Raw genomic sequence first — 16,267 nt, forward strand, 5'->3', positions numbered from 1 at the left:
AAATTAGAGGGGTATCCTTTAAAACTATTATCCTTTTCTGTACAAGCGTAGTAAATAAAGTCCTAACAGTTTGTATGTGGTGTGTGTGTGTTTGTGTATGTATTTAATTAAGAGAGGGAGAGAGAAACTTGACAAGCTGCTTCTAAAATTTATACAGAATGGAAATGCAAAGGATCAAAAATAACCAATATACTCTTGAATAAGAAAAAGAACAGAGTGAGAAGATCTGCTCTATAAATACCAAGACTTAAAATGATATAAAGTGTGTTATTGGTGCAAGAATTAACACTTAGATCAATGGAACAGAATAGAAGCCTAAAAATGCCAACACATATGGACACTCTGTATATGACAGAGTCTGTACTACAGATTAGTGAAGTTCTTTTTCCAATAAATGATGCTGGGACAACAGGCAGTCCTTATGAAAAAATGAAATTGATTCTCGTATCCCATACAGTATCCAAAAAAAAGTTCTAAGTTTTTTAGAGACCTAAATATGAAAGACAAAACTATAAAGCTTTCACAGATTTATATAGGACAAAATTTTCATTGTGCTGGATTAGGGAAAGATTTCTTTTTAAATATATAATTGAAGTAAAAGTCACATAAAATTCAACTTGTTTATTAGGTGTACAATTCAGTGGCTTTTAGTACATTTACAATATTTTGCAAGCATCACCTCTAATTCCAGAATATTTCATCACCCCTCAAAAAATACCACACCCAGTAAGTAGTCACTCCCCATACCCCCACCTCCCATCCCCTATCAACCACTAATTTGCTTACTGGTTATGTATTTGCCTACTCTGGACATTACATATGAGTGGAATCATACAATATGTGGCTTTTTTTGTCTAGCTTCTTTCACTTCACATCATGTTTTCAAGGTTCATCTCTGTTTTAGCAGGCATCAGTACTCCATTTTATGGCTGTAAAATATTCCGTTGTATAGATGTAATGCCTTTTGTTTAGCCACTGATCAGTTGATAGACATTTAGGTTGTTTCCACTTTTTGGTTATTAAAATAATACTGCTATCAGCATCTGTGTACAAGCGTTTGTTTGAACACCAGTTTTTGATTCTCTTGGATATACACCTAGGATAGAACCGTTGAGTCATATGATAATTCTGTGTTTAACTTTGTGAGGAACCGCCAAATTGTTTTCCACAGAGCTGCACCATTTTACTTAGCTAACAGAAATGTATGAGGTTTCCAGTTTCTCTACATACTCAACAACGTTTGTTATTTTCCTTTTTTAAAAAAATTACAGCCGTTGAGTGAGTGTGAAGTATCTCATTGTGGTTTTGAATTGCATTTCCCTTAATGACTGATGATAATGAACATCTTTTCATGTTGCTTGTTGACCATTTGTATATCTTCTTCAGAGAAATGTCTATTCAAGTCTTTTGCCTCATTTCTTAAAATGAGGTTTTTTGTTTTTTTTTTTAAATGGGTCTTTTGTTCTGTTGTGAGTATTCTTTATATATTCTGGATACTAAACCATTATCAGATATATGATTTGCAAATATTTTCTCCCATTCTATTGGTTGTCTTTTCAACCTTTCTTGATAATTCTGTGATGTACAAAAGTTTTTAAATTTGATGAAGTCCAGTTTGTCTAAATTTTCTTTTGTTCCTTATGCTTTTGGTATCATATCTAAGAATCAATTACCAAATCCAAGGTAAAGAATATTTATCCCTCTGTTTTCTTCTGAGAATTTTATAATTTTTAGCTCTTACATTTAGGTCGTTGATCCATTTTGAGATAATTTTTGTATATCGTGTGAGGAAAGGGTAGAACTTCATTTTTTAAATGTGGATATCCAGTTGTTCTGGCACAATTTGTTGAAAAGGTTATTCTTTCCTATTGTCTTGGCACCTTTGTCAAAAATCACTTAACCATAAAAGTATAAGAGGGTTTATTTCTAGACTTTCAATTCTATCCCATTGATCTATATGTCTATCCTTATGGCAGTATTACACTGTTTTGATTACTGCACCTTTGAAGTAAGTTTTGAAATTGGAAAGTGTTTGTTTTTCAAGATTGCCAACTTTGTTTTTCAAGATTGTTTTGGCTGTATGGAATCCACTGAGATTCCATATGAATTTTAGGATGGGCTTGTCTATTTCTGCAAAAAATTCTATTAGAATTTTTTTCCAGTTATCGTGATTTTTTTTAATTCATTTTTTATTGGGGTATAGTTGCTTTACAATGTTGTGTTAGTTTGTTGGAATTTGATAGAGATTGTATTGAATCTGTAATTCCCTCTGGGTAGTATTGCCACCTTAACAATATATGTCTTTCCATTTATTTATGTCTTTTTTTAAAATAAATTTATTTATTTATTTTTGGCTGCGTTTGGTCTTCATTGCTGTGTGTGGGCTTTCTCTAGTTGTGGTGAGTGGGGGCTACTCTTCGTTGCGGTGCACGGGCTTCTCATTGCAGTGGCTTCTCTTGTTGCGGAGCACAGGCTCTAGGCGAGCAGGCTTCAGTAGTTGTGGCACGTAGGCTCAGTAGTTGTGGCTTGCGGGATCTAGAGCACAGGCTCAGTAGTTTTGGCGCACGGGCTTAGTTGCTCCGTGGCATGTGAGATCTTCCCAGACCAGGGCTCGAACCCGTGTCGCCTGCCTTGGCAGGTGGATTCTTAACCACTGCACCACCAGGGAAGCCCTATTTATGTCTTTCTATGTTTGGTAATATTCAGTGTATAAAGTCTTGCACCTCCTTGGTTAAATTTATTCCTTAATATTTTATTCTTTTTGATTCTGTTGTAAATGGAAATGCTTTCTTAATTTTCTTTTTTAAAATTTTCAGTGTTAGTGTATACAAATACAACTGATTTTGGTGTGTTCCTCGTATGTCCTGCAGCTTTGCTGAATTTATTAGTTCAAATATTTCTTTCTGTGGAAAAAAAAAAAAGTGTCATCTGTGAATAGAGATTGTTTTACTTCTTCCTTTCCAATTCAGATGCCTTTTATTTCTTTTTCCTGCCTAATTTCCCTAGCTAGAACTTCTAGTACAGTGTTGAAAAGAAGTGGTGAGTGCAGACATCCTTGATCCTGATCTTAAAGTAAGCTTTCAGTCTTTCATTAAGTAGAATGTTAGCTGTGGGGTTTTCATAGATGCCCTTTATCAGGTTGGGAAAGTTGTTTTCTATTCCTAGTTTTCTGAGTGTTTTTGTCATGAAAAGGTGTTCTATTTTGTCAAATGCTTTTTCTACATCATTTGGATTCTGGGATCATGTGGATTTTTTCTTCATTCTTTTAATGCGTTGTATTACACGTTACTATATTACACATTGATTATATTTATCATGTTGAACCACCCTTACATTCATGGAATAAATCCCACTTGGTCATAGTATATAATCCTTTTAATATGCTGTTGGATTAAGGTTTTTTTTTGATTTTATTTTTTATTTTTTTTAACATCTTTATTGGAGTATAATTGCTTTACAATGGTGTGTTAGTTTCTGCTTTATAACAAAGTGAATCAGTTATACATATACATATGTTCCCATATCTCTTCCCTCTTGCGTCTCCCTCCCTCCCACCCTCCCTATCCCACCCCTCTAGGTGGTCACAAAGCACCAAGCTGATCTCCCTGTGCTATGCGGCTGCTTCCCACTAGCTATCTATTTTACATTTGGTAGTGTATATATGTCCGTGCCACTCTCTCACTTTGCCACAGCTTACCCTTCCCCCTCCCCATATCCTCAAGTCCATTCTCTGGTGGGTCTGTGTCTTTATTCTCATCTTGCCCCTATGTGATTGGTTTTAACCTCCTCTCTGCCTTGGGTGCATTGGGTAGTACTGGACAAGATTTTTTTTAAGTTCATATGGTGGAGATTAGCCAAGAAGATTATGAAAGTGGAAAAAAATTAAAGTGGGATTTGCTTTACCAAATGTTAAAACTCACCGTAAAGTTAACTATAAACAAGAGTATGGGGAATTCCCTGGCGGTCCAGCAGTCAGGACCCCACACCCTCACCGCCGAGGGCCTGTGTTGGATCCCTGGTCGGGTAATCAAGATCCCGCAAGCCACGCAGCACGGCCAGAAAAAACCAAAAAACAAAACGAGTATGGTTTTGGCTCTCTATAAAATAGAGTGCAGAACAGATCCCAACAAAGAACATGATATACAACAAGGGGAGCATTTCAATTCATTGGGGAAATGTTGCTGACACAGTTGAATGTGGATTAAGTTTTATAGTACTTTATTTAGGATGTTTGCCAAACATCTATATTCATAAAGGATATTGGTTTATAATTTTCTTTTCCTATGTCATCTTAATTTGTCTTTGGTATCAGGGTAATACTAGCCCTGTAAAATAAGTTTAGGAAGCCTTCCCTTCCATTTTCTGGAAGAGTTTGTGAAGGATTTATTATTTAGAATTATTTAATTCTTCTTTAAACATTTGACAGAATTCTTTGATGAAGCCATCTGGTTCTGAGCTTTTCCTTGTTGGGAGCTTTTTTCTGATTACTGATTTCAGTCTTTTTACTTGTTATTTGTCTATTCCAGATGTTCTATTTCTTCTTGAATCAGTTTTGATAGTTTTTGTGTTTCTAAGAACTTGTGTGTTTCCTCTAGGTTACCTAATTTGTTGGCATATAATTGTTCATGGCATTCCCCTTACAATCTTTTTTATTTCTGTGAGATCAGTAATAATGTTCCCACTTCATTAGTGATTTTAGTAATTTGAGTTTTATCTTTTTTTCTTTTGGTCAGTCTAGCTAAAAGTTGGCCAATGCTGTTGATATTTTCAAAGAACCAATTTGGGTTTTGTTGATCCTTTCAGTTTTTCTGTTCTCTATTTCATTTATCTCCACTGGAATCTTTATTACTCCTTCCTCCTCTTTTTTGGGAGGTTAGTTTGCTTTTCTTACACATTTTCCTCTGAGCATTCCTGTTGCTATATCCCATAAGTTTTGCTGTGTTGTGTTTTCATTTTCATTCATATCAAAGTATTTTCTAATTTCCATTGTGATTTTTCCCTTGACTCATTGGTTGTTTAAGAATGTGTCTAATTTCCACATATTTGTAAATTTCTCAGTTTATTTCTATATTGATTTCTACTTTTCTTCCATTATGGTCAGAGAAGAAACATTGTATGACTTCAGTATTTTAGTGAGACTTATTTTGTGCCTTGACATTTGGTCTATCCTGTAGAATGTTCCATGTTCACTTGAGAAAAATGTGTATTCTAATGTTATCAGGTAGATTGTTTTCTATATGGTTACTAGGTCTAATTGGTTTATGCTCTTGTTCAAATCTTCTGTTTTACTTGTTGATCTTCTGACTAGCTATTCTAGCCATTATTGAAAGTGTTGAGAGCATTGAAGTCTGCCAATTTTATTGTTAAAAAATTTTTTTCTCTCTTTAATACTGTTGGTTTTTGTTTTATGTATTTTGGGGCTCTGGGTAAGTGTTTATAACTGTTTTGTCTTCTGATGAATTGACCTTTTTGTCATTATTTGAGGTGTTTGTCTCTTTGAACAGTTTTTGCCTTACAGTCCATTTCATCTAATATTATTATAGCTATTCCAGCTCTCTTTCAATTACTGTTTGCATGGAATATTTTTTTCCACTTTTTCACCTTCAACCAATATGTGTCTTTGTATCTAAAGTATATACTTGGATCATGGGTTTTGTTTTTTTTTTTTTTTTTGAGGGGGGTTTAATCTATTCTTCCAGTCTTTGCCTTTTAATTGAGTAGTTTAATCCACTTACATTTAATGTAATTACAGATAAGGTAAGATTCCTTCCAGTTCACTGTTTGTTTTCAGTGTCTTTTGTTGTTGTTCTTGTTCCTCATTTCCTCCATTACTTCCTTCTTTTTTGATTAATAGATATTTTTTCCTGTTTTTCCTCTCATTTCTTTTACCAAATATTTTTTAGTTATTTTCTTAGAGATTGCTGTGAAGGTTACAGTTAACATCTTAATTTATCTTAATTTATCACAATCTAGTCTTAATTAATACCAAGTTAGTTTAAATATTATGCAAAAACTTTTCACTATCTCCCTCACTTATATTGTTATTTTAACAAATTATATATGTATACATTGTGTGCCCATCAACACAGATTTATAATTATTCTTTTATGTAGTTTTCTTTTTAAATTATATAGGAAAAATACAGATTCATGACCCAAAATATACATTAATAGTGACTTTTATATTTACCTATGTAGAGTACCAGTGTTGTTTATTTCTTTACATGAATTCCAGATTACTGTGTAGTGTCCTTTCATTTCAGCCTAAAGGACTCCCTTTAGCATTTCTTGTCAGGCAGGTCTTCTAGCATTGAACTCTCTCAGTTTTCGTTTATCTGAGAATGTATTGATTTCTCCTTCATTCTTGAAGTGTAGTTTTACCAGGCCGAAAAATTTTGGTTGACAGATTATTTTTCTTTCAGCATTTTGAGTATGTGTTCCCACTGCCAACCAACCCCTTTGCTTTCTTTTGAAAAAGCAGCTACAGTTCTTACTGAGGATCTCTTGAGTTGCTTTTCTCTTGCAGCTTTCAGGATTCTCTCACTTTCAATAGTTTGATTATATATCTAGGTGTAGATCTCTTTGAGTTTATCCATCTTGGGGTTGTTGAGTTTCTTGGATGTGTAGATTCATGTATTTCATCTAATTTGAAAGTTTTCAGGCATTATTTCTTCAAATATTTTCTCTGCCTCTTTCTCTCTTCTCCGTGGGATTCCCATTATGCATATCTTGGTACATTTATTGTTGTCCCACAGGTTTCTTAAACCCTGTTCATTTTTCTTTATTCTTTATTTATTTCTGCTCCTCAGTTCATTGATTGTTTCTTCTGCTTGCTCAAATCTGGTACTGAACCCTTGTAGTGAATTTTTTATTTTAGTTATACTTTTCAACTTTAGAATTTCTATTTGGTTTCTTTTTATGATTTCTGCCTCTTTATTGATATTCCCTATTGGTGATACATCATTATCTTGCTTTCTTTAGTGCTTTTCCATGGTTGCCTTTAGCTTTTTGAATATATTTTAATTAGTTAATTTAAAAGCTTTATTCTAGTCAGCCCAGTGTCAGGACTTTCTCGAGAACAGTTTCTATTTCTTCTTTTTTTTTTTTTTTCCTATACATGGGTCATACTTTCTTGTTTCTTTGCATACCATATAATTTTTTTGTTGAAAACTGGGCCCTTTGAATATTACTAGTAGCAACTCTGGAAATCAAATTCTCTCCCCTCCCCAGGGTATGTTACTGCTGCTTGTTACAATTGTTGTTGTTTGTTGGTTGGTTAACTGTTCTGAACTACTTTTTTTTTTTTTAACATTTTTATTGGAGTATAATTGCTTTACAATGGTGTGTCATTTTCTGCTTTATAACAAAGTGAATCAGTTATACATATACATATGTCCCCATATCTCCTCCCTCTTGCATCTCCCTCCCTCCCACCCTTCCTATCCCACCCCTCTAGGTGGTCACAAAGCACCGAGCTGATCTCCCTGTGCTATGTGGCTGCTTCCCACTAGCTATCTTTTTTTTTTTTTTTTTAAATTTATTTTTGGCTGCGTTGAGTCTTCATTTCTGTGCAAGGGCTTTCTCCAGTTGCGGCGAGCGGGGGCCACTCTTCATCACGGTGCGTGGGCCTCTCACTGTCGCGGAGCACGGGCTCCAGACGTGCAGACTCAGTAGCTGTGGCTCACGGGCTTAGTTGCTCCGTGGCATGTGGGATCCTCGCAGACCAGGGCTCGAACCCATGTCCCCTGCATTGGCAGGCAGATTCTCAACCACTGCACCACCAGGGAAGCCCCTAGCTATCTATTTTACGTTTGGTAGTGTATATATGTCCATCCCACTCTCTCACTTTGTCCCAGCTTACCCTTCCCCCTCCCCGTATCCTCAAGTCCATTCTCTAGTAGGTCTGCATCTTTATTCCTGTCTTGACCCTAGGTTCTTCTGACCATTTTCTTTTTTTTTAACTCCATATATATGTGTTAGCATACGGTATTTGTTTTTCTCTTTCGTACTTCACTCTGTATGACAGTCTCTAGGTCCATCCACCTCACTACAAATATCTGAACTACTTTTGTCAAGTCTGTTCTTCTTTGTTGTGTGTGGCCACTGAAGTCTCTGTTCCATTAGCTTTGTGGTCAGCTAGTGATTTGACATAATTTCCTTAAATGCCGGGAAAATATATATATACAGGAAAAGAAAATCTCCCATTCTTTGCAGATGAGCTCTTTTTATATATTGGAGCATGCCTTCAACACTCAGCCAGGCAGTTTACTACTCTGCCTAATCTTCACTTCCTGCTTGTGCAAAATCTTTAGTTCAGCAAGAGGTGAAAGATTAGGTGAAGTCTTCTAAGGATGTGCATTGCCTTGGGCATAATCATGACCTCCTGGAACTCAGGAATATCTGGGAGCTTTTCAAAGCTCTTATGCCTGAAAGCATCTCATTACATGGCCTTTCCTCCCAGGTTTTTAAGTTAATCTGTTATTCATTCCACCTGTTATCCACTGCCTAGACAACAGTGGCTAATATATTTGACTTTAAATATTTGGATAACCTCCCTTCCAGTTAGTTGCCTGAGCCATGGGAGTGTTCCAAGATAGGGAAAATAAAGGAAAGCCCTTTGAGGGTATCCTTCAGTGAGCTACCAGACATGTTGAAACAACCACAACCCTTGAGAATAATGTTTGTTTCCCTTCAGTACTCAGAACCTTTACCAGACATGTGGGCTGTGTCTTTAAGTCCATCACTGAGCTATGTAGTAGGGGATCAATTGGGGGGTTTTGTGGGTTTTTTTCATTAAGCATTCACCTGGCTGCTGTAAACTTGATTAGTTTCTAGATTTCTGATAAAGTTGATTCTGACAGATTTTGTTAGTTTATTCACTTCTTTAGTAGAGTGGACTATTGACATTACCTACTCTACCTTTCTACTGATGTCATTCAGAAAGGATTCCTTTTAAGACACAGAAACCACTAACTATAAAGGAAAATATTGATAGAGCTAACTAAATTAAAATTAAAATATTCTGTTCATCAAAATACTTGATAAAGTAAGAAGGCAAGCTACATAGTAGGAATAGATATTTACACCATATAAAACTGACAAAGGACTTGTTATCCAGAATAGATACAGAAATGTAACAATTCAATAAAAAAGAATGACTTAATAAGGGGAAAATAGGGCAAATTGAATAGGGACTTTACAGAAGAGAACATCTAAATAGCTGATAAATGTATGAAAAGGTATTTACTCTCATTAACAATGACGGGAAAAGAAATTAAAACCACATTAAGGGGACTTCCCTGGCAGTCCAGTGGTTAAGACTTCACCTTCCAATGCAGGGGACGTGGGTTCGATCCCTGGTCAGGGAGCTAAGATCCCACATGCCTCGCAGCCAAAAAATCAAAACATAAAACAGAAGCAATCTTGTAACAAATTCAATAAAGACTTTTTAAAAATACACACATTAAGATATTTTTAGTATCTATCCCATTTGAAAAAGAATTAATACTGACAATACTAGGTAGAGCTAAGTTGTGGGGTCAGAGGAATTGTCACCATTTTCTTTTGATAGACATATAAATTGGCTTAACCAATTTGGGAATTTGTAAAAGAAAGTATTCACACCCTACAACCAGCAATTCTGTTTCTGAGTATATGTATCCTAGAATTAATGCATGTGGGAATTATGGTACATGAACAAGAATTGTTCATAATATCTCCAAAAAGGAAACATTACAAACACTGTACAACAGAGTTATCCATATTCACTGCATCCTTTTCCTTACCTCCAACTTTTTTCTTTACCACTTATATTGAGGTATCTATCTTCATCAAATAATAGCTTTCTTTTAGGTTACTAATGACTACCTCTATCTTGTTCTTTAATGTCTGTTTCTTTCTCCTTTTTCTGTCTTGCTGTATTCTTTCCATATGGTCTTTGTCTTTCAGATCTCATCTATTTCTGTAGCTTACACAATCATATCTCTGCAAATAATTTGTAAGTCTCTGTAGCATAACTTTCTTTTTTGAGATGGGTGAAATTTTATTTCCACACTGTATTACATAATGAAATTGGAAATTTATGGTTGCCAGTATTAACTGGATTCTCAATGATGGTTGATATTTCCTTTGCCAATGCCTTAGTTATCCTCCATGCTTCAGTCATCAATGCATTTTTCCAGATTTTTATGACTCTCCTAGAGTTATCTTTCCCACTTTTACTTCCCCTTTTTCTCATCAGATAGATCTTCATCCCAAGCACCAAAGAAAAGAATATTAGTGAATGTCTCTCTTTTTTTCCCACCGATTACCCTGGTTTGTCATCCCCACTTGTTTCCTCAACTCATTTCTATTCTTTTTACTTTACTTGTATCTTCTTTAATTGCTAGATGTAATGGCATCTTTTCAACTCTCACCTTACTCCTGTTCTCCCCAATAGTTGATATTTTGTAACATCTCCTGAAAGTTTCTTCTCTTTCCTCTTCCCTTATGTTCACTCTGTCTTAATTTTCCTCTTTTGTCTCTAACGGTTTCTTAAAGATAGGAAGACCAAATAATTTATCTTCCAAACTGAAACACTTTTGAAAGTGAGAAGATGTGTTATTTAATAATTAATCAGGATAATAGATATAAACCCAGATTATTCAAGGAAAACAAGGTTGTATCATCATACCATTTACAGGTTTTTTTTTTCCCTAATTCCTTTTCTTCTGTTAACCCCTTAATATGGATATCACCTAGAATTTTCAACCATCATCTTTTGTTCTTTTACATGCCCTCCTTGGGTGACCTGAAATATTTGCATGACTGAAACTACCACCTTCAGTGATAATTCCCAAAGTATATATCCAATCCCTAACTTTTTCCTGAGCTTCAGACTCATATTTCCAATAGTTCATTCTGTATTTCCAGACTAGTAACCCAAAAGTATGTACCTCACAATTTAAATTACCTTCTCCCTCAAATATCCTACTCTTTTGTTTATTGGGGGGGTGAAGATCGTGTGTGTGTGTGTGTAAGTCTGGAAATATATATCACACATGTGTACTACTTTGTGCAGATGCTTCATTAGGTACTGGATGTACAGTAGTAGCAAAAACACAGTTCCATCATCATGACAATGCATTCTGGTGTGAGAGATAGACATTAATCAAACTAGCATACATATAAATGTAGTATAAGTATGGGTAATTTCTGTGAAAGAGAGGAACGTGGTATTATGTGAAATATAATAGGGGCATTTGACCTTTTTCTTTCCAATACATGGCCTTTTATATTAGACATAAGTGGCAACATATAGCTCTTCTAAATTAGACTACCTCCATTTCTTTAAAATATTTATTGCAATTCACTATTCAAATATACTAGTAAATGGAGCTATTTTTCTTCTCGGAATTCCCATTGCTTTTCATCCTAGTTATGGGGTTATTGTTCATAAATCACATAAATTGTTAAGCCCTGAAATGGTAGCAGTACCTTTGGTATTGAGGATGTAGGTATGGAAACTAAATAAAAGAGCATTTATGAAAATAATATGTCCTTTATGAGAAAGAGATGGTGTGTAAGATACAGAGCACCTTTCTCGTCACAAAATCTGGCTGCTGTTTTCTTCTTTTCACATAGTAAGTAATATTTGTTGATTGAATAATTGCTTGAAAGTAGTCAAGTTCTCATTTTGAGATTAGAAGACCTACACTCACTAGTACTAGCCCAGAACATGAACTAAATTATGCATAGCCCTGAATAATAAATTTTATAATCAACGTAAATATTAATAATTTTTTAAATAATCCACATTATTTGTCCTTACGTTTATATGTTTTTACAGTAGTAATATTCAGTTACATCAGTCTTTACCTTATTGATAGGTATAATATAATAACTAGCAATTGCCAACATTTATTAAGTATTAACTACTTGTAAGTGTTATATAATTTATATACCTTATCTTATTTAACCCTCAGCAATAATCTGGTGAGGTAAATGCTATCATTATCTACATTTTTTAGATAAAGGAAATGACAAATTAAAAAAATATATCCATCAGTATCCCAGCAAAGTCACAGTATACTTAAATGGATAATTGAAAAGAGTTTAATAAAGGACTATGATATTTACAAAAGCTTGGGCAGATTTTAGGAAAGCAACAAAACATGATGCAGCACCCTGGGACTAGTAATAGTGGGAATCATTAATACTCCTAGTCCTAATGGGGCAAGGGAGGGAGCTGCTATTGGAATCCAGAAAAGAGCCGAAAGCAAGGGTCATCTGATAGGGGCTGTGATCTTAGCCAACCTACGGTGACCTGGTAGAGAAGGAGCCAGGGGAATAAATGTCAGACCTTACTCTCCTACAACTCTTCAGTTTCCTGACAGTGGCTCCTATTAGCTGAGCCCAGCTAGAAACCAGAGAGCACAAAATAGCTTATTGATTCTATCTATACAGGTTAGCTTCAAGCAGACAGAGTGAAGAAGGGTGGAGAATGAATCTGAAAGGGAAACGGAAAATGTCTAGGAATTAAATAACTATTAAGTGGCAGAGCCCGTATATGAATGCCAAACACTTTACCTCTCACTACAATTCTATACTGCCTCATAAAAAAAGCTTTGATGAAATATTATTTGGCCAAGGAAAATATTTTAAATCTGAAGGTTTCTACCCTATCCCAAATTGTTGGATGCATTCATACCTAACAGTAAGTGAGACCAAATATCTGAGAGCTCAGCAGCAAAGAATGCCCCCCCCAAAAAATGTTTGATGTGGGTATTGATTTTACATGTTGTTGGTATTTTCAGCATATTAAACCATACTTGTTCCTCTTGTCCAGATTCCAGACTCCATCATTTCTCGTGGCGTTCAGGTGCTCCCACGAGACACAGCCTCCCTCAGCACTACTCCTTCAGAATCTCCTCGTGCTCAGGCTACATCTCGCCTTTCTACAGCTTCCTGCCCAACACCAAAAGTAAGTACAGTTCCTTGGCACCTTACACCTGCTCTGCTATGTGAATCTGGGAAAACTAACCAACCAATATTTCCCTCCGCTTGTCAAGATTGGATTGCATGCAAGATAATACGATGAAAAATTAATGGGCTGTAACACAGTTACTACCTAATGTTTCACAGATTGTCGTATTAGGCCAACAATAGAGCAATAGAAATTTCATTCAAAATGCCTACTACCTCACAGCTATAGGTATTACTTTGTGTAGCTCCTGTTTCTTTGTTGTAGACTTATTATTTTTTAGCATACTTATTAGTATAGATGTGAAGTTATTTGTTTATGCAGAGGATGAATGTGTTTCTGGCCAATAAACAGTAAGATTAACAAAATAAAATAATGTCACCAAAGGGATTTTTTTTTAACTTGTCCAGGCGGGGGTAGCTCCCTGCTCTAGTATCATTCCAAATTTTTTCAAACATATTCAACTTGGAATGTTGCTGCCTAATATTTGGAAACAAATCTAAATTGATTAGAAAGAAAGTTTTAATGCCAACCTCTGGGGGAGGGAGGAAATGTCTTAGTATTTATTTTTTATAATTTTTCCCAAGTACTGAATCATGTAAGGGGGTGGGGGGAGGATTAGACATTTATTTGCTACCTGACATCTTCATGTATGTGAAAAATTGAGTAGCAAACCTAATTATGACTGTGATGCTTTTTCCTGGAATATCTCTTTCCTGGCAAAGTTAGTCATTTGTGCTTTCAAGTTTTCTATGGGATGGATCCACTATTGGCATCAAAAGCTTAACAGTAACATTCCTTCTTATTTAATAGGATATGATGTTAGATATCAGGCTATACAGTAAATTTATTTCAGGGCTCTCTAGGTAATTTTTCAAGCTGTGGCTTTTTCACTGTCATCAGATTTAAGGACTTATATAGCTCTCTTCCTCAATTCCAGCTTTTCTATGAGTTTTATGAATATTATCATTGAATTTAACTAGAAGTAATCTCAAGCAATTCTTGATATGTGTAGTGCAGTTGTTTTTACATTCCATGGTACAACCTTTTCAGCAAAGTCTTCAGAGTGTTAACTGTTGTATATCATTGTTTTTAGACTTGTGTCAAAAATAGGTGATATTAATTTTATAGTTTAAAAAAATTGAGGTCCTAAATCTTCAATAAAGAAAAACTATAAAAACATTCTAGATATAAAATGTATGTTATACATTTATACATGGGGTGCCAGTCAGCTACATCTTCAACTGAATGAAAACATGGAGTTCTCAAGACATAAATTGGGTAGAAGAATCTCATCCATATCTTATGAATTTTTAAAACAAAATAATTTATTCAACTTCATTAAATTCCAACAGTATAAGTTGTACTCATTTATAAAGTCTGGGAGATAATTAAAGCTAAATGTTAAGTCCATTTTAAAAGTTTACTCATTCATCAAATATTAAGACCTTAATGATGGGAATACAGAATTATCTAAGACACAGTATTTTTTTCTTAGTGATATACTGTGTACATAAATATTTTAAGCTAAGTTTAATTATACATAGTAGTTCTTGAGCCTTTTTAAAACTCTGCAATTACATCTTAATTACAAAGAGAATATTAAGTACAGTTTTAAAAATCACTCCAAATTTCTACATTAAGTTAATTTGCTTATTGCAAAATTTTAGGAGAGAAAGTGGCTTGTCTTGATATTTTTTCCATAGTTAACACTTAGCTGTTCACATTGACAGTAAATTCAAATAAAACAGAATATTTGAATATCTTTTTTTTCAGGAATTTTTTTCCGTATTTTTGTCTAGGAATAAGATTCTGTTTCTTTTAAATAATTTTTAACAGCACCAGAATGTAATCTCAAAGATAAAATTATTGCTTTGTTGTAATTTTAAAATTAAACTTTTACGGTTGAATCAGAGTAGTAATATAATAGAAAAATTAGTTTGAATACTTATTTTTTAAAAAGAAGTGAAGATAATCAAATTAATCCTCCTATTAAAAGTCTCAAATTATAAGACTGCTTAATTGAATGTAAACTAGATGCTTTTATATGTACTTTTATATCAGTGACAGATATAATCTCTGCCCTCATGGAGTTTACAGTTTAGTCAATGGTATATTGAAATAAATAGGTATTTTTAAAATAAATTTATTTAAAATAACTGTTTAAATTATAATAAATATACTTTTACAGTAACTTAATAATGATACATTGAAATTCACGCTAAGAAGAAGTAAAAATGTGTAGTGATAGAAAATAAAAGGAGGGAAACCGCACTTAGATGGGATGATCAGAGAAGGCCGCTCTAAGGAGTAACATTTCACCAGGGACATGAGAGATGAATAAAACAAAACAAAAGCTTTTTTGCCAGATAGAGGTTTTGAGAATTATATTCAGCAGAAATGACCACCTTACAGGCAGTATTCACCAATCAAGAACTCTCAGACTAAAACTTCATTAGTACATAAATAACCTAATTCAGTGACTTCAAAATCCAACTTCAGATATCAGTTCTTTTTTATTTTAAATAATGACTTTTTGTGTGTGTGCCTTTGCCTGCTGAGTCAAATTACAAGGCGGTAGGTTTTAGCACGTGAATCTGTTCTAGATGAATTCTTTATTTTAATTTTATAGCATAAAAATTTAGGGCAGAGAAGAAATCAGAAAGAAAGTCAGGTTTCTAATTTGAGATATGGGTAAATGATGTTATTAACTATACTAAGGAATAAAAGAGAAAAAGCAAAGGAGAGTTGTTAATACATTTTGGTTTTGAATGTTTTCAATCTAAGATATGTATAAGACATCCCAGGAATGATATCTAGCACAAAATTAGAACACAAGTTGAGTTTGACATTGTTATTGTTACTGCGTCTTGGATGGGATATTTATAATTTAGTACATATTACTGTTAGCCAAACCCCATAGAAATCCCCCTTCCATGTTTCAGATTAGGCATGCAATCTGTCATGTGTAGAAATATATGTGCAAATATGTTTTCTTTACATCAGAAATACAATACAGTCTTAAAAGATCAGCACTAGAAAGAGCACTTGGCTTGATAAGAGAAGACCTGGATTCAAATGCTGACTTCTCTACTTAATTACTACACTGCATTAAGCAACTTGCTCAACTTCTCTGAGCTTTTTGTCTATGATGAAACTGGTAATCCTTGCCTCCCCAACAGGGTTATTAATCTATTAAATAAGTCTTTGCCTGGTTCTGGGAAAGCAGTGGTGAGCAAATAACATTGTTCTTGGCTTTACAAACAGATAAAACAGGGAACTATAAATTATAATAAAGTATAGTAAG

General features: G+C 34.4%; 1 protein-coding gene across 7 annotated transcripts in view; it reads left to right on the top strand.

The window, feature by feature from the left end:
- GPHN (gephyrin) overlaps positions 1–16,267 on the top strand; it is a 634,333-nt gene that overhangs the window by 387,198 nt on the left and 230,868 nt on the right. For all 7 annotated transcript variants that reach the window (XM_007184311.3, XM_057543176.1, XM_007184307.3 and 4 more), the window contains one exon: positions 12,826–12,960. In XM_007184311.3, coding sequence (XP_007184373.1) covers positions 12,826–12,960 — 135 coding nt within the window. The remainder of the gene's footprint in view (positions 1–12,825; positions 12,961–16,267) is intronic.

Source organism: Balaenoptera acutorostrata, chromosome 3 (genome assembly GCF_949987535.1).
Source record: "Balaenoptera acutorostrata chromosome 3, mBalAcu1.1, whole genome shotgun sequence".
In the NCBI taxonomy this organism is placed as follows: Eukaryota; Metazoa; Chordata; class Mammalia; order Artiodactyla; family Balaenopteridae; genus Balaenoptera; species Balaenoptera acutorostrata.